This window comes from Polyodon spathula, chromosome 24 (assembly GCF_017654505.1).
Source record: "Polyodon spathula isolate WHYD16114869_AA chromosome 24, ASM1765450v1, whole genome shotgun sequence".
In the NCBI taxonomy this organism is placed as follows: domain Eukaryota; kingdom Metazoa; phylum Chordata; class Actinopteri; order Acipenseriformes; family Polyodontidae; genus Polyodon; species Polyodon spathula.
In genome coordinates this window covers 1,747,064-1,773,319 of record NC_054557.1, presented here as the reverse complement: position 1 = coordinate 1,773,319, position 26,256 = coordinate 1,747,064, and the positions used below count along the sequence as shown (strand labels likewise).

Below are 26,256 nucleotides of genomic sequence, written 5' to 3'. Positions count from 1 at the left end.
TTCTTTGATTGCATGATGTTAAATAAAAGATCTAATGATGTTTTTTTTTTGTTGTTTTCTTTTTGTCTCAATCTTAAATTCTAAGGTGATGCAACACTTTTGGCCAGAGCTGTATAAAGCTTGATTTTTGATGCTGCTGGATCTTGCTTCTATGAAGACACTTGGTGTTACAGATATCTTTGGCAAGCTCAAATACACCTGATGCCTGTTTTTTCCCTTTTTACTAAGTACTAACTGTTTAGCGCACTGCATGGTATTTGGTCCAGTTTACTGCGGTATTGATCAAAGTTTTTGCTGGAAATATATACCATGCACTAAATTCTCATTAGCATTTACCACCAGTTAATCCTCTGTATTTTACTATGCATTAGAACAATTACATTGTAAATTGCAGCCTGCTTTCTGGCTGGGGAATAGTATAAAAAGGCCCAGCATTCCACTGTGTTCTTTGCCCATCAGGATACTGCAGCCCTGCAATCCCTGTGTGCTGGAGCTCCAGTCTTTATGAACAATGGCTGAGCAGGCATCCATCTCTGCTGGTTCTCAGAAGGCACGACTGCGCCTTATGAAGTTCTCCTCACAAGAGTTGGAGATACTGGTCACTGAGGTGGTCAATAATTATGATGTCTTGTTGGGCCCACTCTCCAACAAAACCCCTCTGTCCAGCAAGCAGGCCATCTGGGAGGCTATGTTGAGCCGCATTAATGCCCTGGGGGTTTGCCAGCGCACTGTGGAGATTCTCAAAAAACGCTGGGCAGACTTTAAAAGGAAAACCAAGGAGAAGCTAGCTAAACATGATGCCTCGAAGGAGCACCTCAGCCCCCTGGAGACCCTGGTGGAGAGCATCCTGCAGCCAGAGCAACTCCAGGACACTTCCAGGATCCAGAATCGGCCTGTCCTGGAAGGTAAGTGGGATATGCATTGTGTGCCATTGTTTAATCTGTTTGGAGCGATTCATTGTGTCTGATAAGGAAACGCCATAATAGCTGTATATGTGTTTTTACTACATTTCCAAAATAACACACACAGTTCATAGTCCTTGGAACAGCTACACATGCTCAAAGTACATCTACATTTGTTTCCATTACTATGCACAATTGCTGTGAGTGAGTCTAGGAAGGTGCAGGTTTAAATTTGAGAAAAGGCCACTGAAATGTGTTTTTAAATCATTAGAGCCTGCTTCCCCTCGGTGGTCATTTTTGCATGTAGTAAAGACAGTGGCACATTAACCAGCCCTTAGTGAACCACTGATGAATATCAGAGACCTCGTTGCTGGTGTTTCACAGGCTGATTTACATCATTCAACAATTAATTCAATGCAAATGAATGAGAAGCGCTAAATATACTATGTGTTATTTAACACAATGTAAGTCTCATTTACTGTGCCGTATCAGGAATAGTGAATACAACAGAAAAAATACTGCAGTAAAAACACTTCCAACAAATTAAAAATAAAAACCTGAAAAGTCTTCATTAGATAAGTATACACCCACTTTGCTATGACACTCTAAATAAGCTCAGGTGCAACCAATTGCCTTCCAAATTCACACAATAAGTTAAATGAAGTCCATCTGTGTGCAATAAAAGTGGTTCACATAATTTCAGATTAAATACACCTGTCTCTGTAAGGTCCCACAGTTGGGTAGTGCATTCAAAGCAAAGATATGCTATGAAGACCAAGAAGCTTTCAAAAAAACTCTGGGATAATGTTGTGGAAAGGCACAGATCAGGGGAGGGGTATAAAAAGATTTCAAAGGCATTGACTATCCCATGGAGCACAGTCAAGTCGATCATTAAAAAGTAGAAGGTATGCGGCACTACCCAGAATCTGCTTAGAGCAGGCCATCCTCCCAAACTGAGCAGCTGGGTAAGAAAGGCATTGGTCAGAGAAGCCACAAAGAGGCCAATGACAACTCTGAAAGACCTACAGCATTCCATGGCTGAGATGGGAGAAACTGTCCATGTGTCACAAATAGCTGAGGTACTCCACAAATCTGGCCTGTATGGAAGAGTGGCAAGAAGGAAGCCATTTCTGAAAAAAGCCCATGTAAAATCCCACTTTGGATTTGTAAAAAGGCATGTGGGGGACTCTAAAAAGATGTGGCAAAAGATTCTGTGATCCAATGAAACAAAAATTGAACTATTTGGCCTAAATGCAAAGTGTTGTGTTTGGTGCAAACCCAACACAGCATATCACCCAGGTAACACCATCCCTACTGTGAAGCATGGTAATGGCAGCATCATGCTATGGGGATGCTTTTCATCGGCAGGGACTGGGAAGCTTGTCAGGGTAGAGGGCAAAATGGATGGAGCTAAATACAGGCAAGTCCTTGAGGAAGACCTAAGACTGGGATGGAGATTCACTATTCATCTGGACAATCAAGCACACAGCGAAAGCCACACTGGAGTGGCTTAAAAACAAGAAAGTGAATGTCCTAGTGTGGCCCAGACAAAGCTCAGACTTGAATCCGATTGAGAATCTGTGGCAAGACTTGAAGATTGCTGTTCACCAATGATCCCCATCCAACAATTTTACCAAAGAAGAATGGGCGAATATTGCACGATCCAGATGTGCAAACCTGGTAGAGACTTACCCCAAAAGACTCACAGCTGTAATTGCTGCCAAATGTTTTTCTACCAAGTATTGACTCAGGGGGGTGAATACTTATCTAACCAAGACATTTCAGTTTTTTTTTTTTTCATTAACTGTTGTTTGACAATAAAAATTCTCTTGCCTCTTCAAGGTGTTGAGTAGATTGTATAAATCAGTGGAAATCAAATTCCCATTTAAAAGCATCAAGATTTCAGGTTGTAACACAACAAACTGTGAAAATGTCCAAGGGGGGTAAAAACTTCCTATAGGCACTGTATATACATAGATACACACATGTATAAATTCCATTCTCATTAAAACTAATTTCAAGGGACCAAAGACAAATTCATACTGATGAAGTTACTGTAGCACTGAAGCCAAAGTATTATACATTTAAATGTACTGTGTGTGTTACTGAAAATAATGTTAAAAGGTATACATAGCAAATGGACTGCACCTGAAACCTGCCGGTCACATCCTGATCAAGAGAAGCAAGGTGTCCTCAACATCGGGGTATTGCACAAATCAGAAACGCTGCTGACGTGCATCCACAGTTTGCTGTTCATACACCTGTATTGCTGTAGCCCTGTTTTTCAGAATGGTTGCCAGTGTTTTGAAATCTGCAGCAACATCTTTTATTTTCTTGTATGGTGGTCCAACCCTTTCAACACTTTTGCCACAAGGATTGTTTGTGTTTTTGTGCTGCTTTACAGAAATTATATTGACGTGTGAGCACTATGGCAACTTGAAATGCATCATTGGATCAGTAGTCCCAGAAAAGCACTGAAATACAGAGCCAAGGCTGTAATCTGGATGCAACTGAATACATTTACACCTAGCAGTTTGAATGGCTGGTTTGTTTTATTTACATTGTTTTTCCCCCTCAGGAAGTTCGTCTGGGAATTCATGTTACAAGCACTAATTTACACAAAGCCACAGCTAAATTTGTCCGAGACCATGTAGACAATTCATAGTATCAGGAAATTTATCTCATCTGAGTTCATTAACATGAATTGACTGTATATAAATTACACAGAAACACGAATACTTAAATGAATTTGTAAAGCAGTTGGCAGAATGCACTGGCTACAACAACTTAAAAGGCTGGTGAGAATTGAGCATGTCGGACACTCCCGTGGCAACCCTACTTTTGAGTAGATTTCTGGATTGCAGCCTGTTTTTCATGGCATCATAAATACACACATACCAGGGGTACCAAAAGATACAGCTTGAGCACAGATTACACGCATATCATGGGTACCAGAAGATTTGACTTGAACACAGAATACACGCATATCAGGGGTAACAAAAAATACAGCTTGAACAGAATACACGCATATCCGGGGTGCCAGAAGATACGACTTGAACAAAGAATACATGCATACCAGGGGTACCAGAAGATACGGCTTGAAAACAAAATACATGCATATCAGGGGTAACAGAAGCCCATTTAAACAAGTGTCACATATTGCAAGTGTTTTAGATTACCCCCCCCCCCCCCCCCCCCCCCCCCTTATATCTAGTAGCGCATGTAACAGCTTTAACAGCTTTGCTTTTTTGCAGGCCCCGTTGCCTGTGCCAGTGTGAGGGTGGAGTCTGCCCACACTACACAGGAAGCAATCGATATTAAAGAGGAGGCTTCAGAGATTGAAGAGTTCCCAGTGAAAAGCACTGAGCACGGCTCTGACCAGGACCAAGACTCCTTTGAGTTCCAGTTCGACCACATTAAAACCGAAGAGCCTGACATGAACAGTGTCAGCATCGAATTGGAGGACTCATGTGAGTCATGGAGCTGGGGTGGTCACAGCTAAAGAACAAGTAGCGTCAGATGACACTGTCACATGATTCTCTATTACCTGGCTAATGTGTTTGCAGTCGTTCTGAGTAGCTCCGAGTGCTGCTCCTCAAATAGTTTGTGATTTGTTTTTGTATGGCCGGGACAGTTCTCTTAAAGTTCAGCAGCTTAACAAACCTGCAACTTCTCCTTCACTTCCACATTCAGGTTAGAGAATTTCCAGGGCCACAAATTTAGTGCAACTTTTGCTTTGCAGACTCTTATAATTTGACTTAAATTATTACATTGCACAAATTATTCTACACAGAGGCACTGGGCGTGTTTTATAAGGGTCACTACTCCAAAATACCATTTGGAAATAAAAGAAAAACTACTTTTCCTTTCACAAAGATTGGTGCAATTGGTGTGTCTCCAGCCCACGGTGTGGTGTGTTGATCTACACTGTGAGCTGGACTTGGAGCCCCAGGCAGTGACACTCTGTGTGTATTCTATTCCTGCAGTGACCATGGACCCTGTGCAGCAGTCCCAACCCTGTCCGTACTGCCAGTACACCTTCACAACGGCACATTACCTGGAGAAGCACTTGCAGAGGAGACACACCATGGAATACATGGAGATCGTGGGAGCGCAGTCATCCAGCTACATAAATCCACTCTTACACCACGGAGAGCAGCTAGCCTTCTGCTCGGTGAGTACAGACACTGCAATTCCTCTGCAGTGGCTCATTCTCTCTACCAGTGCTACCTAGAAACATACAGTGGTAGCCGTGGCCAACTGTAACAGTGTTCAAGTATGGCATGTTGTGATCCACGGTAAAACTGAGGTCAATGCAAAATGCAATTTAGTAAACTTGCCCTGCATCTTCAGCACATTAGAGTGCGTTTTCTGACTGCAAATTGGTTTGTCACAGATTACTATTGAAATACAATGTTTCACCAGCAGGTGTCACACTCTGAAAATTAGGTCACTATAGAAGGCAGTCGTCTAAAACGAAATGCTACACGTTATTATTTGATCATACAGGAAATGTAACTAAATAGAATACAGTAAATATGGACTAATGCACAAAGTTCAGTGTTACATTTTCCAAATGCTGATCTTAATAAAAAACATACAAATAACCTAATGTTTCAAACTGTGGCGAGCAAGGGGTTTTCAATGTGCTGTAGTTTAATGCTTTATCGATTCCGCTGTGAAATGAGAATGACAAGAAGTGTGATCGAGCACACGCTGTGAAATGAGAATGACAAGAAGTGTGATCGAGCACACGCTGTGAAATGAGAATGACAAGAAGTGTGATCGAGCACACACTGTGAAATGAAAATGACAAGAATTGTGATCGAGCACACGCTGTGAAATGAGAATGACAAGAATTGTGATCGAGCACACGCTGTGAAATAAAGACAAGAAATGTGATCGAGCACACAGTGTCAAATCGGCTGAATATCTGATAAATCTGAGTGATATTATCAGGAGCTTTTCCTTTTCACTCCCACTGTATACTGACAGGGCATTTCAATGTGGTGACAATGTACAGCGCGTGACTAAGTGGTTTCACTTATTATTATTATTATTATTATTATTATTATTATTATTATTATTATTATTCATTGTAGGTGAAGATACAATTTACAGCGAACCCTTAAGGGCATGTCAGTCAAAATGTCTTGTTTGCCATGAACAGGTTAAAATACTATCTGTTTGTTTTTGATTCATTTGGTTTTAAGAAGTTTACAAACTGACTTTGACAGATAAGGGTCAATTGCAGCATGCCTAGAGTTCATCAGTTAAACTAGATCAGCGTGCCAGATGCAGTGTACTTGATATGCCTGGCAGGGTGAGTAAGTGAGTTTGATCCACTTGGACTAACATAAGTACCATTGTTGATCATTTACCTAAAGTTCATTAGCTCATTGGGATCCTCAGTTAAACTAGAGCAAGTTTAGTAGTGATTGCAGCACACTAAACCAGACCCTTCCACATTAAGAGGATTCAGTCAGTTCTCTGAAGATAGAGACTGTGATAGTCTGCTTGCTCTGATTTGTCTTCTTTTTCTTGATTTTTGCTTGCAGATCCGTGTAATACAGTATGAGTTACACCAGTGGTTTTCAACCTGTACGTTTACTGATACATGACAGGCTTGCCACTGGTACGCACTGACAGTTCTCTATGACGGTAGGATTCCTCAAAAAACAATGCTCCCTCAGTTGCACCATCATAATGTATCAATCAGTTTGTACCATTGAATCGCAGAGAAATGAGAAATTAGGATGCAGGGTTCCAGACTGCGCCTAAAATGGTTACAAATGCAAATACAAAAAAACATTTTAACAGCTGTTTTTCAGGGGATAGGCACAAAAATGCTGCCTCTCCCTTTAAAAGCAAGTGCCAATATTTACGAATGCGACATAACAATTTGGTCGAATAAAAATACTTGTAAGTGCAGAGAGGTGTTGTGTTAACACCAGCAAAATACGGGAACCCCAGTTTCTTGCAAAAAGTTGTGATGGTGACCAAACGTGTCAGTACTGTTGTGTAAAAAAATACCTTAAAATGAACAGTTGCATTTAAGAAACATAGAACAAGAACCATAACAAATAAATACACTTAAGGTTTGTGTATTGCACATGTGCCATTAACAAAATGCCCTGGAAACTTAAAATAAAGAAAATAATTAATGAAGGTCTGTAATGCAAGAAGAAGCACAATAATTAAACAAACAAGGAATTGAAAAGGTTACTGTACCAAATGGAAAAAAGTTATCTTTGAAAAATTGTAAAATTGGTTGCTTTTCTGCAAGAGAATCTGCTTCTAACCAAAACGTCATCAGCAAGCGCATAAAAGCTCTGTGTGTTATTCTTTCATGTCGCTTCTTTTTGTTTCGGCTGCTCAGTCAAGTGCTAGGAGGCTGAAACGGGAGTGACCGCAAAAAGCCTGGAGGAAGGGCTGCCTTCAGCCACGGATTCTCTGAGGTTTCCCCCTAAAAAATGAAATTATGTGAATAGGGGGTTCGTATTTAGTTCTGCGGGGTGAGTGGTCGGGTTGGAGAGGCTGGGCTTTCTTCTCATGCTCTGTAGGACGGATCGTGTCTCAGCTGCTGATTTTCATTCAATTCAGTATTTGGGGGATAGGTGGCAGGGCGCCTCCATGGAGTGCGTTAATTATTTATTATTATTCATTCATGGTTAGACAGTCTCGTCTTTTTAGGGGGAGGTGGCCCATAGCCATTTCCTATCTGCGGCACTGGAATGCATGTAACTGTTCATATTTTCTCACTGGCCTCACGCAGGCAGCCATGGGGCACCCACGGACGAGACCTCCGGCCAAATTTATCTTTCACTCGGGCCCCGAGTGCCCTCACAGTTCATAAGTTATCTGCAATTGCAATTATCATCATCATCATCATCATCTTCATCATCATCATCATTATTCATTCATTGCCATTCTTTCATTGCAGATTCTGCGTGCTGAAGCCATTATCTTTCGCCAGTCAAATCGTAGAGTGCTAAATAAAGTTCTGTCTTGATTTAGTTACATTGTTTACCATCAGGAGTTTAAGTATGATTTAATTGCACAAGATTCCATAGTTAGATGATAGCTGATAATATCTCTTCAGCCAAAAAAGCAGGCACAGTAATCTAAGAGCACCCTTACCATTATGTAAAATAGTATGTAGCATGAATTTTGTATTAACCCTTTGAGTAGTACGAACATACCGGTACATCATTTAATTACATAAGAATGTAAGAAAGTTTACAAACGAGAGGAAGCCATTCGGCCCATCTTGCTCGTTTGGTTGTTAGTAGCTTATTGATCCCAGAATCTCATCAAGCAGCTTCTTGAAGGATCCCAGGGTGTCAGCTTCAACAACATTACTGGGGAGTTGATTCCAGACCCTCGCAATTCTCTGTGTTAAAAAGTGCCTCCTATTTTCTGTTCTGAATGCCCCTTTGTCTAATCTCCATTTGTGACCCCTGGTCCTTATTTCTTTTTTCAGGTCAAAAAAGTCCCTTGGGTCGACATTGTCAATACCTTTTAGAATTTTGAATGCTTGAATTAGGTCGCTGCGTAGTCTTAGACTGAACAGATTCAATTCTTTTAGCCTGTCTGCATATGACATGCCTTTTAAGCCTGGAATAATTCTGGTCGCTCTTCTTTGCACTCTTTCTAGAGCAGCAATATCTTTTTTATAGTGAGGTGACCAGAACTGAACACAATATTCAAGAAGAGGTCTTACTAGTGCATTGTACAGTTTTAACATTACTTCCCTTGATTTAAATTCAACACTTTTCACAATGTATCCGAGCATCTTGTTGGCCTTTTCTATAGCTTCCCCACATTGTTTAGATGAAAACATTTCTGAGTCAACAAAAACTCCTAGGTCTTTTTCACAGATTCCCTCTTTAATTTCAGTATCTCCCATATGATATTTATAATGCACATTTTTATTTCCAGTGTGCAGTACCTTACACTTTTCTCTATTAAATGTAATTTGCCATGTGTCTGCCCAGTTTTGAATCTTGTCTAGATCATTTTGAATGACCTTTGCTACTGCAAAGGGGTGTTTGCCACTCCTCCTATTTTTGTGTCATCTGCAAATTTAACAAGTTTGCTTACTATACCAGAATCTAAATCATTAATGTAGATTAGGAATAGCAGAGGACCTAATACTGATCCCTGTGGTACACCACTGGTTACCACACTCCATTCTGAGGTTTTTCCTCTAATCAGTACTTTCTGTTTTCGACATGTTAACCACTCCCTAATCCATGTACATGCGTTTCCTTGAATCCCAACTGCGTTCAGTTTGAGAATTAATCTTTTGTGCGGGACTTTGTCAAAAGCTTTCTGGAAATCTAAATAAACCAAAGTCAAGCAAGTTAGTTAGACATGATCTCCCTTTCCTAAAACCTTGTTGACTGTCTCCCAGGACCCTGTTACCATATAGGTAATTTTCCATTTTGGATCTTATTGTAGTTTCCATAAGTTTACATATAATAGAAGTCAGGCTTACTGGTCTGTAGTTACGTGGTTCAGTTTTGCTTCCCTTTTTGTGGATCGGTATAACGTTTGCAATTTTCCAGTCTGTCGGTACTACCCTTGTGTCAAGAGACTGCTGCATGATCTTGGTTAGCAGTTTGTAAATAACTTCTTTCATTTCTTTGAGTACCATTGGGAGGATCTCATCCAGCCCAGGGGATTTGTTTATTTTAAGAGCTCCTAGTCCCTTTAACACTTCTGCCTCAGTTATACTAAAGTTATTTAAAACTGGATAGGAACTGGATGACATGTGGGGCATGTTGTCAGTATCTTCCTTTGTAAAACCTTGTGAAAAGTAATAATTTAATATATTTGCTTTTTTTTTTTCTTCATCTACGATTTTGCCGTTTGTATCGCTTAAACATTGAACCTCCTCTTTGAATGTTCTCTTGCTGTTGTAATACTGGAAAAACATTTTGGAATTGGTTTTAGCCCCCTTAGCAATGTTCATTTCTATTTCTCTCTTGGCCTTTCTAACTTCCTTTTTGACTTGCGTTTGCAGTTCCGTGTACTCTTTCTGTGTACTTTCTTTTTGCTCCTTTTTTAACGCTCTGTAAAGTGCCTTTTTTTCGCTGAATATTTTTTTTAATTGATCTATTAAACCATTTTGGCAATTTAGTTTTACATTTAGATTTGTCTACTTTAGGGATGTAATTGTTTTGCGCCTCTAGTACTACATTTTTGAAGAACAACCATCCTTTTTCTGTGGATGATTTCTCTATTTTACTCCAATCTACTTCTGTTAGTCTCTGTTTCATACCTTCATAGTTTGCTTTTCTAAAATTGTAAACCTTAGCTTTAGTCTTTTATTTTGGGGGTTTTAAAAAACACTTCAAATGAGACCATGTTGTGGTCTGAGTTTGCCAGTGGTTCTCTGACCTCTGTTTTAGTTATTCTATCTTCGTTATTTGAAAAGACTAAATCAAGGCATACCTCCCCAATAGTCGGTGCCTTGACAAATTGTGTTAGGAAGCAGTCATTTGTCATTTCCACCATTTCTATTTCATCCTTCGTGCTACCCACGGGTTTTCCCATTTTATATGGGGGAAGTTGAAATCCCCCATTAGTATGGCTTCTCCTTCGCTACACGCATTTCTAATGTCATTGTATAACAGATTATTTTGCTCACCGTCTGAATCTGGCGGTCTATAGCATGCTCCTATTATTATGCCCTTAATGGTCCCCAGTGAGTAGAACGTACCGGTACATTCTGCACATTTTGAGCTTTGAACTTGAACTTTGAACTTGAATTACTGAGTCTACATAACTGCTGACAATCTGATATAGTAACTCTAGGTGTCTGTAACACCTTGTAGTGGTCTCTTGCGCCATCTGCCAGATATTTATGGATGTGTAAGATATTTATTACACACAACAAACCCAGTCACAAAATGTCAACAATGTCTGGAAAACGGCGAGAAATGCTCTGTGGGAAAGAAGTACTGGAAATTATATTGAATTTCGATTTAATTTCTTCTACTGAATCAGGTGTTAGTGAAAATATCAGTGAAGAATATTTACCTTCAACATCGAGTGGCCCAAACTCAGACAACATGACAAGGATCACTGTCCTACGTTTTCCTCACTGCCTTCATCCACCCTCACCACATGTTTACCCGGATGTGATGTATACCTTTCTTTCTCTCTCTCTCTCTCTCTCTCTCTCTCTCTCTCTCTCTCTCTCTCTCTCTCTCTCTCTCTCTCTCTCTCTCTTGTTTTTGTTTTCAGGATGTGTTGTTGATCCTGATTGCTGTTTATTGATTACCTGTTATTTTTGTCAAAACCTTTCGTTATGACAAAATAATGATTAATATTTATTTGTTTTGTTTATTATAAGAAATAGTTGTTTACATATTTTCATTGTGTAATAAATTGCTAATAGGCCTACTAACAAATGTTTCGATGTGAGGAGTGTAAATATGAAAAACTATGAAAATTTTTTAAAAAAACTCACTCCGGTGGGTCCATCAAAACATTTTAAAACTCACTACTCAAAGGGTTAAAGCAGGGTCAACTGTTGCAGGGAAAACAAAGTTTATTCCCCAAACTGACATACAGTGGTTTGCAGAAGTATTCACCCCCCTGCAAAGTTTTCACATTTTGTTGGCACCTGAGCGTACGCCACGATGCTTTCAAATTAGACTTTACATGTAGAATCTACACAAACTACTCCATATTGATTAAAAAATGCATATAGAATACACAGATTAAGAGAAAAACAGATTAATCTCAGTTGCATAAGTATTCAACCCCTTTGCTCCTGCAGCCCTAAATCAGCTCAGATGCAAATAATATGTTTGAAAGGTCAAAATTAGTGAAATAGTTTCAGCCTATGTGTTCTCAAAGTGGTTTAACTTGTAGATAATTTCCCTCTGGTATGTAAAGACTTTCAAGCTGCAACTCCCATAGTGATCCAACAAAGCAGCCATGAAGACCAAAGAGCTTTCAAAACTAGGCAGGGATAAAGTGATAGAGAGGCACAGAGCAGGAGACGGGTACAAGAAATTTCAAAGGCATTGATTATCCCTCTCAGCACAGTGAAGTCCATCATTAATACCACCCAGACACTACCCAGATCAGGTCGCCCTCCCAAACTGAGCAGCCGGGCAAGCAGAAAACTGCTTCAGGATTTCACTCCTGAAGCCAACAATGACCCTGAGAGATCTGCAAAGGTCTGTGTCTGAGATGGGAGTCAGTGTTCAAACATCAACAATAAGCCAGTCCCTACACAAAGCTGGCCTGTATGGACGGGTGGCAAGAAAGAAGCCATTACTCAAAAAGCCTCATCTTAAAGCATGTATGGAGTATGCGAAAAAAAAAAAAAAAGCATGTAGGCGATACTGCGGACATGTGGAAAAAGGTTTTGTGGTCGGACGAGACAAAAATGTAATTTTTCAATGTAAATTCCAAGCGTTACGTGCGAGCCCAACACTGCACATAACCCAGTCAACACCATCCCAACTGTCAAGTATGGTGGTGGCAGCATCATGTTATGGGTATTCTTCTCTTCAGCAGGGACTGGGACGCTTGTCAGGATAGAGGGGAGAATGGATGGTGCAAAGTTCAGGTGAATCCTTGAGGAAAACCTGTTTGAGTCAGCCAAGACTCTGAAACTGGGGAGGAAATTCACATTTCAGCAGGACAATGACCTGAAGCACAAAGCCAAAGCCACACTGGAGTGGTTGAACAAGAAAATAATTAATGTTCTTCAGTGGCCCAGTCAAAGTCCTGACTTGAATCCAACTGAAAATTTATGCAGAGACTTAAGGCAGAGATTGCAGTCCATCGACGATCCCCAACAAACTTATCAGAACTGGAGCAATTTTCCAGTGAAGAATGGGAAAAAAATTTACCATCATACTGTGCAAAGCTAGTAGAGGCCTATCCAAAAAGACTCATAGTAGTAATTTCTGCAAAAGGTGCTTCTACCAAGTATTGGCTTAAGGGGCTGAATACTTATGCAACCAGTAAATTTCATTTTGTACATGTGCTTTGCAAGTTTTGCTGACATTTAACCACCTCCTCATACAACAGGAATAATGTCTGCTAAAATTACTAAATAATAATAATAATAATAATAATAATAATAATAATAATAATAATAATAATAGTGTTATAAACATCAGTTATAATTAGGCTTGCTACTGTTCAATTATTATTTTTTTGCCAAATTTACGGCTAATATCGACCTTTATTTTTTAAAGAAAGTACCATTTTTTGCGATCTGTATTTTTCAGTTCAAAAAAATCGACCTTTATGCTTTAAAAAAAAATGGACTGTTTATTTATTGCAAAACCCCTTTGTTATTCAGCTTGAAACAAAACCATGGTCACCAACGTTCTAATAGAACAACATTCAAATTGAAGTGACGTTTGGTCAATGCGGAGCTATGCCTTCTATAGATAAAGATCCTACATAATAATAAAAAAAGTCTCAAATAAACTGCAGAAAACACAACATATAAACGTTTATTACACAGACTTTTATAGCATACATTTACTAGTAAAAATATGCTCAGAACAAAGCAGATAGTTGAACAGAACTAACTTGCACTTGTTATTCGGAGACACAGCTCCCCCCTCCCCCCACCCTACTGCTTCAGCTCAGCTGGACTCATACCATTTTCACAACACCTCCCTCAACTAGTAGCATTGATCAGAATCTCTTCAAAACACAGACCATGCATTAAATCATGGGGGAAACTAGCACTGGATTATTTCTTTTTTTTTCCTGAATTTTCACCAAGCAAGCTTCCATTGCACTTTTTAAAGAAGTGCTATCCTTCATATTTTTATGACCTTGTGATTGCATGTGTTCAACCATTCTGTTTGCCTTTGCGGTGACTTCTGCTTTGCACGGTTACATACCAGTTTACATACCAGGATATTTTCTTCCTGTCCTGTCCCACGTTTCTTTACAGTTTTCGCTTCAAAGTCAGGGTATTCTGCACAATACTCATTTGCTGTTTTCCTCTTGCACCACATTTTTAAATCTAACCGCTAACTGTCACCATACCTATAGCAAAAGCTTACCTCCACCTTACCCACTAATTGCAAAGTCGGCGCATTGAATGATAGACATTGTAGCTGGCAAATGAAAGTGCACAGTCGGTGCTGGTCTGATGGCTAAAGGGCAATGAGTTCTGTCAGAACAGGGTGAAATGACAATGACAGTGACAGTGAAACCACAGTATTAACAGACACTGAGTTGACTGACAGCAACACCCAGCCATTCAGAGCGGAACGGAGATGGGACAGACAGTAAGTATAAAAACTAAACAAACTAGAGATGATTTCTAAATGATTATTTTTGGTAAGAAAATAAATGGCGAGTGGTTTTACAGATCCTATATAAATTTATTTCGGTCAAACTCATATTTTTTGGGAATCTGACGTTTAACAAGCTTTACCATTTTTAATATCGAAAAGTAGTGAGCCTAGTTATAATACAACCTTGTAGACCTTATACAAATGACCAAGGTCATTTGACATGGTAATCTTGTTGCACCTTTTAGATGCTTTTCCAATATTAATGCTCACATACTGTGCTTTACAATGCTTTCACACATTACTGTGTGCTATCGTGAGGCAGTGTGGTCCAGTGGTTAAAGTCCAAGGCTTGTAACCAGAAGGTTACCAGTTCAAATCCCACCTGCCACTCGCTGTCTGACCCTGAGCAAGTCATTTAACCTCCTTGTGCTCCATCCTGCTGATGAGATGTTGAATCAATATCCTATTGTAAGTGACTCTGCATATAATGCACAGTTCACAGCCTACCTCTGTAAAGTGCTTTGTGGTGGTGGTCCACAATGAAAGGCACCATATAAAAATACAGATATTAATAATAATATGTCGTACATTGTGCTTTACAATTCTTGTAGCTGCAGCTTTTTGCATATCAGTCCAAAGCATTTCTATTGGATTGAGATCTGGTGATTCCGAAGGCCATTCCAGAACTTTTATCTTTTTTTTTCTCCGAGAATTCCAGAGTTGACTTGGGGTATACCACTAGACGTTGGCTTCAATGACATTCTTCAATAAATTCTGATCAGGCTTAAATACTATGTTTTGCTTCAATAATTCCAGAGAGATTGAGCCTGCTGGCAGTGCAGTCACTCAGTTGTCTGTAAGGCAGCTGCAAGACAGGGACCCTGAGTTTTGTGGCTGGGCACCTGTCACTTAGTTGGGTGAAAATGCCTGGGGAGAACCCTGTTAAATGACTGTTTGTATGATAATTACATTCCTCTCTCCCTTTTCAAAGCTTCTGCACAATCGTTCTGTTTCTCTGGGTTAATCAGATGTACAGGAGGAAATCCAAAGCCACAAAAACAGAACTAAGAAAAAGTGAAATCACAGAACTAGAACCGGGGCCTGCTAGACCTCCCGTTTATTTCATCAGCTCAATTTCTGAAATGCAGCTATTACCCCCTTTGAACACGAAACAACTCAATAGTTACATGTGCACAAGAATGCTGATAGTTTTTAGAAAACGTTCTAAAAAGTAATTCCAATTTCAAAAGTCATTCTAATATTTATAACCTCACTTAAGACAAGTTGAACTTGTTTATGCCCATGCTAGATTTGCTTTTGGAGAGACTGATGGGCTATGAGCTTCCTGGGTGTTTTACTACTTCTTTGAATTTAGATGATAAAATGATTAACAGTTGAGGGGAACTCTAATTTATTTGGACTTTTTGAGAACCTAGCAGTGCTTATGCCCTCTTCAGACCATGCCTCCACGAAGGTAATATATATATTAAAGAATGGTGATGTTAAAAACGATTCTGTAAAGTAATGGTCAAATATACAGACATGCCATTTTCATTGAAGGCGTCGTCCAGGGTTATCTTCAGAGAAGTTCCCTTCTGCAGCTCCACCTCGGCTGTGCCGCTCTATGGAGGAGACAGCAGGCCACACTCGCTCAGCAACTTGAAACACATGCAGGCAATGCAAGTCTCTTGTAGAACAAACTATTTGGGTTTCCATTTAACATCTCTAATCCCGGCTTTCAGCAAATAAACATTCAACATCCAAAAGACAAAGTGATATTTATTAAAAGTGATATGTATTAAAGGGTAACTTATATCATTTCCAGAAGTCAGTAATAAAGGCACTTCCCACTCAGTATCCATAACCATAGTAATATCAATGTCCATGTCCAGTGTAATATTAATATCCATGTCCAGTGTAATAGTAATATCCATGTCCAGTGTAATAGTAATATCCATGTCCAGTGTAATAGTAATATCCTTGTCCAGTGTAATAGTAATATCCATGCCCATTTTAATTCCCAGGCAGTTTGTATGAAAACATACATGCATGAAAACAAACTGCACTGCATGGGATATTACTATTGACATGGATACTGAGTGTTAAGTGCCTTTATTAGCAACTTTTTTTTTTACTGAATCATGTTACCCTTTTATTAGACTATTCCAACACTATGTACAAAGATCAGTAATCCTTAATTCCATACATGGGGCTGGTGGAAGCATACATTGTCCATATTCAAAGGTTGATTTGCAAATACAGATATTACTATGTTATATAACTGTAAGTAGTATCTTCAATGTGATCTTCAAATATTTCAGAGGAATCATCCTGACGTCTCCACTGACAAGCCTGATCGTGATCGACCCCGGTCTTCCTCCTCATATGCTCATCTCTCCAGCATTTCCACTGCTACTTCAAAGAAGTACAGTTCTACTCATCCTCGTCAGCTGAGAGCCACCAATGCCTTGGCAGACTATATAGCTGACACCATTACTCCACTGTCCCATGTTGATCATCCCAGCTTCCGCATATTCGTTGAGGCACTGGATCCAAGCTACAATGTTCCCTGCAGCAAAACCCTGTCAACAGTGTGTCTTCATGCCAAGCACAGCAGTATCCATAGTCACCTTGTCACCCTGCTACACTCTGCACCCAGTGTGTGTGTCACTGTTGATATGTGGTCATCACGCCAGATGAACTCTTTCCTGGGCATCACTGGCCATTTCATCTTTGACTGGAAGCTCTATGATGTCTTGCTGGCCTTTAAGAGGTTTAAGGGGCGTCACACAGGATACAACATCAGTGTTGTGTTTGAAGAGACTATAAACCAATTTGGGCTTAAAGGGAAAATTACCAATGTTATCACTGACAATGTCAGTAATATGAAAAAAAAACGTTTGGACTGCCTGGATTTGAGGGGGTGGGTCTGTGTGATAGTGACACTGACATTGGGGATGAGGATACTGTGTTGGAGAGAGTTAACGATGTGGAATCCCTTGATGTACTCCCCCCTCGTGAAGGCTGCTTTGCTCATGTCACGCAACATGTTGTGAATGATGGCCTGTCCAAGTGCCAAGCATCCCGGAAAGCCCCTGCCAAAGCTGGTTTTCTTGTGTCCCACACCCATAAATCAACCATTGCAGCTGACATTCTGCATGGAGAAAGAAAGCTTCAGCCTGCAACTGCTGTACGCTGGAACTCCAATATCAAGATGATGCGATCCATTTTGAGGGCTGACCAAGATGAACTCAAGCAGATCAATGCATCAGTACAGCTGACCCCAGCAGACAGCCAATGCCTCGATGAACTTGTGGCTGTTCTGGAACCGTTTGAGGATGCCACTCTCTTCACCCAGGGTTCCAACATTGTTTCTGCCAGCTATATCATTCCCAGCATCATTGGACTAAGGACCTTCCTGAGCAAATTTAATGCAAAATACAATGCCCAGCTGGTGACTGCCCTCAAGGCATCCATGGAGAAGCAGCTCTCCCCTTATGAACAGATGCCTCTCTACAAGCTGGCAGCTCTACTGGACCCCTGCTTTATGGCTACATGGTACCCAGAGCAGGTACTAACAGCCACAGCTCTTCTCCAGCAGAAGTGTGCCAGGTTTGCTCCACAATCTTCCTAACATGCCACTCCAAAGAAAAGCATATTGCTCTCTTTCATGTCAGTTCCTATTCCAGTGGTGGGGAAATATGTGATTGATGAATTTTGTCACTATAATGCCAGTAATAATGTGTCTTATTATGGTGTTTTGAAAATTATAGAACTGTCTTCTACCTGTATATGTGCATGTATAAATAAATGTTGAAATACACTACCATATGTGTTGTGTTATTTTACAGTATTTATAAATATATAAATCAGATATATTTGTAAATCAAGGTTAATATTGAAATATAGTTCAAATTTTAATGGACGATGGTTGAAATATTTAAATATTTACAATCAATTCAAATATATCTAAAAACATTTCAATATTCCAAGTCACATGTACGTTTATTTGAAGTATTTAAATATATTTAACAAATCATTCTAATATTTCTTCCCAGGACTGCTGGGTGGTGTTCGAAAAGCAGACAGATAAAATAACACAAAGAGCTTTGTGTGTAAAAGTGTTGTAGCTAAGCATGGAGGGGTTTGTGGAACGTGGTCCTGGAAGCTGTTACCAGGGGAAAAGGAAGCACCACATTCAAGCGGTACAACTTTGTCGAGCCTGCTAAAGAGGCTAAACCTCAGCTATGCCACAGAGAGGACCTTGACTTTGGGGTACAGTAGTTTATCCCCTTTCTAATACTGCAATGCTGCTGGGTTTTTCATGCTCAACAGTTTCCCGCATGTGTCAAGGATGGTCCACCACCCAAAAGACATCCAGCCAACGGCAGGCCAGTGGTCAAAAACGGCTCATTGATGAAAGAGGCCAACAGAGGCAGACACAAATTGTGCAGAGCAACAGACAGGCTACAGTTAGTCAACTGACAGTCCAGTACAACATTGGTGCCGAAAGACCCATAAAAGAACGCACAACTCGTCATACCTTGACACGGATGGGGTATGGCAGCCGGCGACCTAACAGAGTTCCACTTTTTTCAGCAAAACACAAGAAACTGCGGTTGCAGTGGGCTAAGGAACAAAAACACTGGACACTGGAGGATTTGAAAAACATTGCCTGGTCTGATGAATCCCGGTCCCTGCTGTTTCACGCTGATGGGAGGACTAGAGTATGGAGAAAACCACGAGTACATGCATCCATCATGCCGCGTGTCAACATTGCAGGCTGGTGGTGGTGGTGTGATGGTGTGGGGTGTGTTTTTATGGCACACATTGGGCCCCTTGATAAAAGTGGAGCAACGTTTGAATGCCACAGGATATCTGAACATCATTGCCAATCAGGTGCATCGCTTTGTGGCAGCAGTGTGTCCATCTGCTAATGGATTTTTTCAGCAGGATAATGCCATGCCACAAGACTAAGATTGTCCAGAAATGGTTCCACGAACATGACAGTGAATTCGGCTTACTGCAGTAGCCTGCCCAGTCACCAGATCTCAATCCAATTGAGCATCTGTGGGATGAGATGGAACGAGCTATTTGGAGTAGAGATCTACTACCTGCCAACTTGACACAACTGTGGGAAGCATTGGAGTCAACATGGGCCAGCATCCCTGTGGAATGCTTTCGACACCTTGTAGAGTCCACGCCCTGACAAATTGAGGCTGTTCTGAGGGCAAAAGGGGGTGCAACTTAATATTAGGAAGATGTTCCCAATGTTTTGTACACTTAGTGTATATTCTTTGCAAAAAAGTTAGTTAATGCATCAGTTAGGGTTGATATTAAAATGACAAAAATAGGGAAATGCAATGTTGGGTTTTTAACCCTAACACTGCATTCCCTTGCACCCCCTTACAAGCAGTGGAAGGGGCAAGGCAACACAAGCAACCACAGGCAGCTGTTATCAGTTAAGACAAACAACATACAACTCTGCAAATAACACAACATATCTATCTGCAGTGCATAAGAATGGATATTTACAGAACGCAAGTGTGTGTGATCTGCCAACATACTCCTAAAACACAGCCCAACTGTGACGATGAGGCCAGCCCTCTCATTAAACTGTATACTGTTGCTCATCCAATGTGACACTGAAAAACTCCTGGTTGATTTGTGTTGTTTTTGCTGCCCTCTAAAACTGACATGACACAGCACATTCCACTCGCCCATGTAAACACAGTTTCATAACAGTGTACCTCATACACTTCCATTTTTGCAGGTGACAGTATCGGACTGGATGGTCAGACAATACATTCCAAGGGTTAGGTGGAAGTCGGCCATCTAGAAAAGGGGCGGAGCTACGGTACACCAAGTCATTGCCCTAGAAGGGAAGCGATGTGGCAACCATGGATTGGAGGAGAAGCGGTGATTGCCCTCATTAACTAAGGGGGCTTGACTGAAGGTACAAAAGGGTACATGGCTACGTGATCTGTTCCTTTTTGTTATGGTTAAGAACGAACCGCGAAAGGAAAAACTGTAAACTAACCGATACTAAGTGTAATAATACTTGTTTATTCTTGTTAGACGTTTAACACGATCCTGAGCTGTCGTTAAAGGCCAGCACCAAACCCGGACAACACTGCTCAACTACTCACGAATAAATTGTATTTCACCACTCTCACTTTAGCACTCTCTCTGGACTCGTGATCGTGTGTGTGTGATGTGTGTGTTTAAAACTGTGTTTATTGTTTCTGGACTGAACCCCGTGCATTTAAATGAGCAATACACATCGTTGTGTATTGCCAGTTCTCATTATTATTTACTGTTGTCAAGTGACTTTGGATTACAATTAAAACCATCATTTCACCAGTAACTTTGTTGTTGTCATTCTCTTTAACACTGCATCACCTCTACACCTGTGCATTGCAAACCACTTTGCCACACCACGTTACTGTGAATGCTAATGCCGGTCCATCACCCCTTCCTCCAATGGAATAGACTGTATTATGCCATTGAACATTCTACAGAAAGTTATGCTAGGTTGGACATAGATTCATATTACAGCACTATTGTTAGTCCCATTCCCCCGTCCAACAACTGATGCACATCAACCATGTGGATGCCACACTAGACATTGGTCATGGCAATGGAATTCACAGAGGTACAATGTGATCTTGGTGCAACTATTATGCATCTGTCTCCTACTAGACCTTCATAAGCAGTGTCCAGATGTACACGACCCCCCAACACACTGGCATGTCAGTAGGTCTCATACACATATTGGACCATGATGATGGATGTCTCTTGTGTTATCTGCAGATTTAGTTAATATTGAAATATATTAATAGCTTCAAATTAGTCAGAAAACATTAAAACGTATTAATCATAGGCATCAATTTGATTTTTTAATTAGTGTTATCAAGTACAAAAAACAGTATGAAAATGTTTCTATTAAAAAGTGTCAAAACCTAGTCCATGTACAAATGCATTCCTTACAACCCATAAGCAAAGACATCATTCTATGAACAAACTTAACAAATTAATATCCCAAAAGTGTGTCTTTTTTTAAAATACTGCATTTTGACCATCTGTTAGTGATATTCAAGGCTGATGGAATTTTGTGAGGTAGGAAGACTCCGACACGTTCAGCTTGTTCGACGTGGAACAGGAACTATTTTAGCCTTTTGGCTGACAGTGATGTGGGGATGCTGTTTGTGGATTATGGAGATTTTGTTTAGAGAAAAAGTTCCAAGCAGTAGTTACATCATATGTAATAAACTATAACATTAATATTATGGGTCAGATATATAAAAATATCTCTGTACAGTACAGACTATTGTAAATCAAGGCTATGTTTATTGTATTTTGCCAGTATTGCTGTATAGTTGTAATTTATCTGTTAGAATACAGTGAATTAGTAGTACAGCTATGGCCAAAAGTTTTGCATCTCGCTATATAATTAAATAATTTTGTTTCAGAGTCGAATGAAGCCTGTGGAATAATGCTACGTTAACATACTGAATTACATACCTCTATAGTTTTCCATACTTAATGAAAAACATTTAAAAATTTAACATTTCGAAATCCAACATGCCTTAAATACTGCTGTACAACTATTATGGCTTCTGGTAGACACTTGCGATTTCATTCTGTAGTTTCTTTGATTACATGATGTTAAATAAAACATCAAAATTATGTTAATCTAAGCTTTTTTTATTTTTTTTTCAATCCAAAAAAAAAAATGTATATGATGCAAAAGTTGTGTCCATAGCTGTACCCCGGTGTTTTGTTTTTGTTCTCTGGCACTCTTCCCAAGCTGCTATAAGGCTAGTGGTGCCATAATTCAAAATGAATCCCAGTACCAGTACCATCTCCCATAGCAAAAAAAAGAAATAAGCAGAATTGTTGATAGTTTTCAAGCGAGGACGTTTAATTTGACTATATCCATTAAAATATTTCATATATAAAAGTAAGGTACTGTTAGCATTTTTGGTGTTTGCACTCATGGATAAAAACTAATACATTCTTAGTATAAAAGTATAATTAATATAACACATGAAGAGATCTAACCAAAGGGACCACACATCCAACTGTCCAAATGGTAACATTGAAAGGTGCCACTATATATATATATATATATATTATCTATATCTATATATAGAATATATATATATATTATATATAGTATATCATAGTATGTATAATATAGATATATATTATATATATATAAGATATATATATATATATATAATATATATATATATATATCATGCAATGCTTTTACGAAGGTTCATATCACCATATTACTGGATTTTGGTACAATAATTTACACTAGAATTCCTACTACTACTAGGATGCAAAGTACACTGGTAAATAACAATTTATACAGTGTGTTTATAACTTGTGTACTTGTTTCCTGCCAAAAAGAGTTTGGCACAAGATATGGGTCTGGTTTTATGATAAAACATATGCAAAAGTTGGGCAGATTCTAACAGTGGTGAGCTAGTACAATCCCCATTATAGTGCACAACTTTCCCTGATGCCACAAGACCTCCACGAGGTTCGGGTGTCGGATGTCTGAGCTTTTACAGATCTGCTGGGTGCTTCTTATGTAGCGCACAGGCATTTACAATGGGCATCATGAACATGCCTAATCGTGCGAGGCTCAGAACACTACAATGAAAGTCAAATTAGTGCAGAGAAGTCTGAAAACTAATGGAAATTCATTTTTTCATGCAGGAAGATGGACCTCTGACAAGAAAACAGCCCATCAGACAACACACCCCAAGCTACTCCACAACCAGGCTATCCAGAGTCCCAAGGAGAGCAGGGGGGGTGACACAGAGGGGCCAACCCAGGCAGAGGGCTCCTCGCTTCAACTGGGAGGAAAAGAGCCTCCTGGTGCAGGAAGTGATGACAAATAGAAGGGAGCTGCTGGGCAATTTCTTACTGAAACCTTCCCAGAAGAAAAGAAAATGGGAGCGCATTGCCCAGAAAGTGTCTGCTCTGGGATACCATCGCAGAACAGCTGGAGACGTCCAGAAGAGGTTTTATGACCTACGGAGGGAAATTCGGACGAAGATGGCGGCTCTGAGGAGTGCCAGGGTGATGACAGAGGGGGAGCTGCCCCCCCGGTCTCCATTGACAGAGGAGGAGCAGTGCATCCTGACAACACTGGACGATGTCACCATGCAGACCATCGTAGGGGTGGACACTGCAGAGCCACATCTAACAGCATGTAAACACAGCAGTCCTACTTACCACAGAAAGGACAAGAGTCGAGAAGATGGGAACTCTGCCTACAATGACAGTGAAATATTTACTATGGAAGTTGGTGCACAGTTAATGGAACTACCATATTGGAGAACTTGTCTCCTGCCTGATTCTTATTTTTCCGATGTGTATCAAATGCAATGTCCATTTTTAATAGGCATCTCATGATATTAAACAACATTGTGAAGACTGGGCTTGATACACATGGAAATACTGTAAGAATGTGGCAATAGACAACTGAATTCCTGCAAATAGAACCCGTGATTGTTTCAGTAAAGATAACATCACCTGGCTGTCACGTATCAGAATTCCCATCTAATAGCCATTTGTCCTTTACACTGAAGCCCTAACTATATACATTCTTTATGCACATTTTTTTTCACTACTGCTGACCAATTAACCAGTCTCAGTCTCAGTCTCAGCTAGGCTTCTATAGAATAGTAGTGTGAATTGTTTCCAGGTAAGACCCTGAACATGTTTAATTAGTTACGGTAAGGTTGTAAAGTTGCACATTTACAACACAGGGGAATCCCCTGGACTGCATCACCACCTCTCCGGGGTTATCATAGCTGGGGGAACCCCAAAAACAGGCTGATGCAACCCAGGGGGATTTCCTGGAAAATCCTCCATTCAGTTCTAACAGTGGCTTACCTTGGCGGGGTATAAATGAATCAAGTCTACCCGTTTAGCACTAAAAGAGTATTACAAACTGGTAAGAAACAGCTTACCCAAGGATTGCACTTTATTTACAACTCTGCTGTGTTATAACAAAAACCCTGGTGCTTGTTTTGTTATCTGTCACTTCCAAAGCTGCTGTAAGGCTAGTGGTTCCATAATTCAAACTAAATCTCAGGGCTAGATGTGCTTTTAGTGCAAGTGCCGGTAGAACTGTTTTGAAGATGAGAGAATCGCATTTGAAGTTTGACGTGATTCAATAGAGTTAGCAGGTTTTCACTCTGACTGTACATAAAAATAGAGGGCCTTAGTACTTGAAACTTCATTTCTTCTGTTTAAGCCACTTCCTTGCAAGACAATTCACCTGAACGGTTTATTATTTAAATACAGCATGCATGGGTTTCATTTCTTACAGGGAGGGAGCAGCCACCCAGGACCCCATTCACCCAGGTGGAGCCGCGTGTGTTGCAGGGGCTAATCGGGATAGACACTGCAGACCCACACCTCCTCACAGGTGAGTACAGGGCAGAGCCACACCTCCTCACAGGTGAGTACACTGCAGACCCACACCTCCTCACAGGTGAGTACAGGGCAGAGCCACACCTCCTCACAGGTGAGTACACTGCAGAGCCACACCTCCTCACAGGTGAGTACACAGCAGAGCCACACCTCCTCACAGGTAAGTACAGGGCAGAGCCACACCTCCTAACAGGTGAGTATAGGGCAGGGGCTCTGGATAGACACTGCAGAGCCACACCTCACAGGTGAGTACAGGGCAGGGGCTCGTTGGAACAGACACTGCAGATCACCACAGGTAATAATTTAAGAATAATTTGTGAACATATCCAGACATCATATACAACACAGCAATTCAATATGTGTAAGAAATCTAATAAAACCTGTAACGAGGGTGGACTGTAATAAATGGTGAGTACCTAGTTAAGGTAGCTCAAGGTTAGTGTTAATTGGGGGTTGTGAAACCAGCCGATGGGAAGGAAATGCACTTTGTTTGAACTCTTCATATTTCCAGATATCCCAGTGAGCTTGCATGTTTTTACAAGAACTTTAACTGATGTCTTATAAACATTCAAATAAAAATATGAGGACCAACAGATGTAAGAGACCATCAGAATTGTTATGGTCTGTATTCAGATCAATATATCCAGGTTTCTGTACTTTTTGCAGCCAGTCGAACAGCACAGGTGTTGAGCTGTGAGGTGCTGCCAGTGAAGGAGGAACAGACAGCATCACTGTCTCCAGTACCCTCTCCTGCCCATACTCCCTTACCAGCCCCCAGCCCTCCACACACTCACAGAGACACATCACTGATACAGAACTGTCCCAAAGCGGAGGCATTACACTCCCCCTCCACCAGCCCCTCCCCTCCCCCTTCACCCGCAAGACCAGCCTGCCCCCCAGGGCAGCTAGCAGCAAACCCCTCGGAGCTCCTGGTCCAGGTTATAGAGGCACAATCATTGTTGATCAAACCCCTTAGTCAAGTCACGAAGCGGGGGAAGCCGAGACAAAGGGCTCCCAGATTCAACCATAAAGAAAACAACCTTCTTGTCAAGGAGGTTGTGAACAATAAGAAAGAGCTGCTGGGCAATTTGGTACTGAAACCTTCCCAGAGAAAAAGAAAATGGGAGCGCATTGCCCAGAAAGTGTCTGCTCTGGGGTACCATCGCAGAAGAGCAGCAGACATCCAGAAGAGGTTTTATGACTTGCGGCGGGCAGTTCGGACGAAGTTGGCAGCTCTGAGATGTGCCAGGGTGATGACAGAGGGGGAGCTGTACCCCCGGTCTCCACTGACAGAGGAGGAGCAGTGCATCCTGACAACGCTGGACGATGTCACCATGCAGGCCATCGTAGGGATGGACACTGCAGAGCCACATCTAACAGCATGTAAGTGATAGGGAGGTCAGGGCAGAGAGCCAATTTGGAATAGAGGAAGAAATCTTGGGTACTGCCACAGCCATTAGAAACACTGGAATGACATTATTCATTGTTTTTTAACAAAGCTAGACAATCAGCATAACTTTTTAAAATCTGTGATAGATTAAGAGAATTAAGCAGTCTAAAAAGGGGGCAATCTTTTTATCCTTGAAAAAATCACATAT

General features: G+C 40.7%; 1 protein-coding gene across 1 annotated transcript in view; it reads left to right on the top strand.

Moving 5' to 3' along the window:
* LOC121299184 overlaps nucleotides 1-26,256 on the top strand; it is a 34,230-nt gene that overhangs the window by 4,201 nt on the left and 3,773 nt on the right. The window contains exons 2-7 of the mRNA XM_041226797.1: nucleotides 86-905; nucleotides 4,157-4,372; nucleotides 4,889-5,076; nucleotides 22,931-23,429; nucleotides 24,555-24,653; nucleotides 25,325-26,041. Of these exons, the coding sequence (XP_041082731.1) occupies nucleotides 512-905; nucleotides 4,157-4,372; nucleotides 4,889-5,076; nucleotides 22,931-23,429; nucleotides 24,555-24,653; nucleotides 25,325-26,041 (2,113 nt within the window). The 5' untranslated portion in view covers nucleotides 86-511. The remainder of the gene's footprint in view (nucleotides 1-85; nucleotides 906-4,156; nucleotides 4,373-4,888; nucleotides 5,077-22,930; nucleotides 23,430-24,554; nucleotides 24,654-25,324; nucleotides 26,042-26,256) is intronic.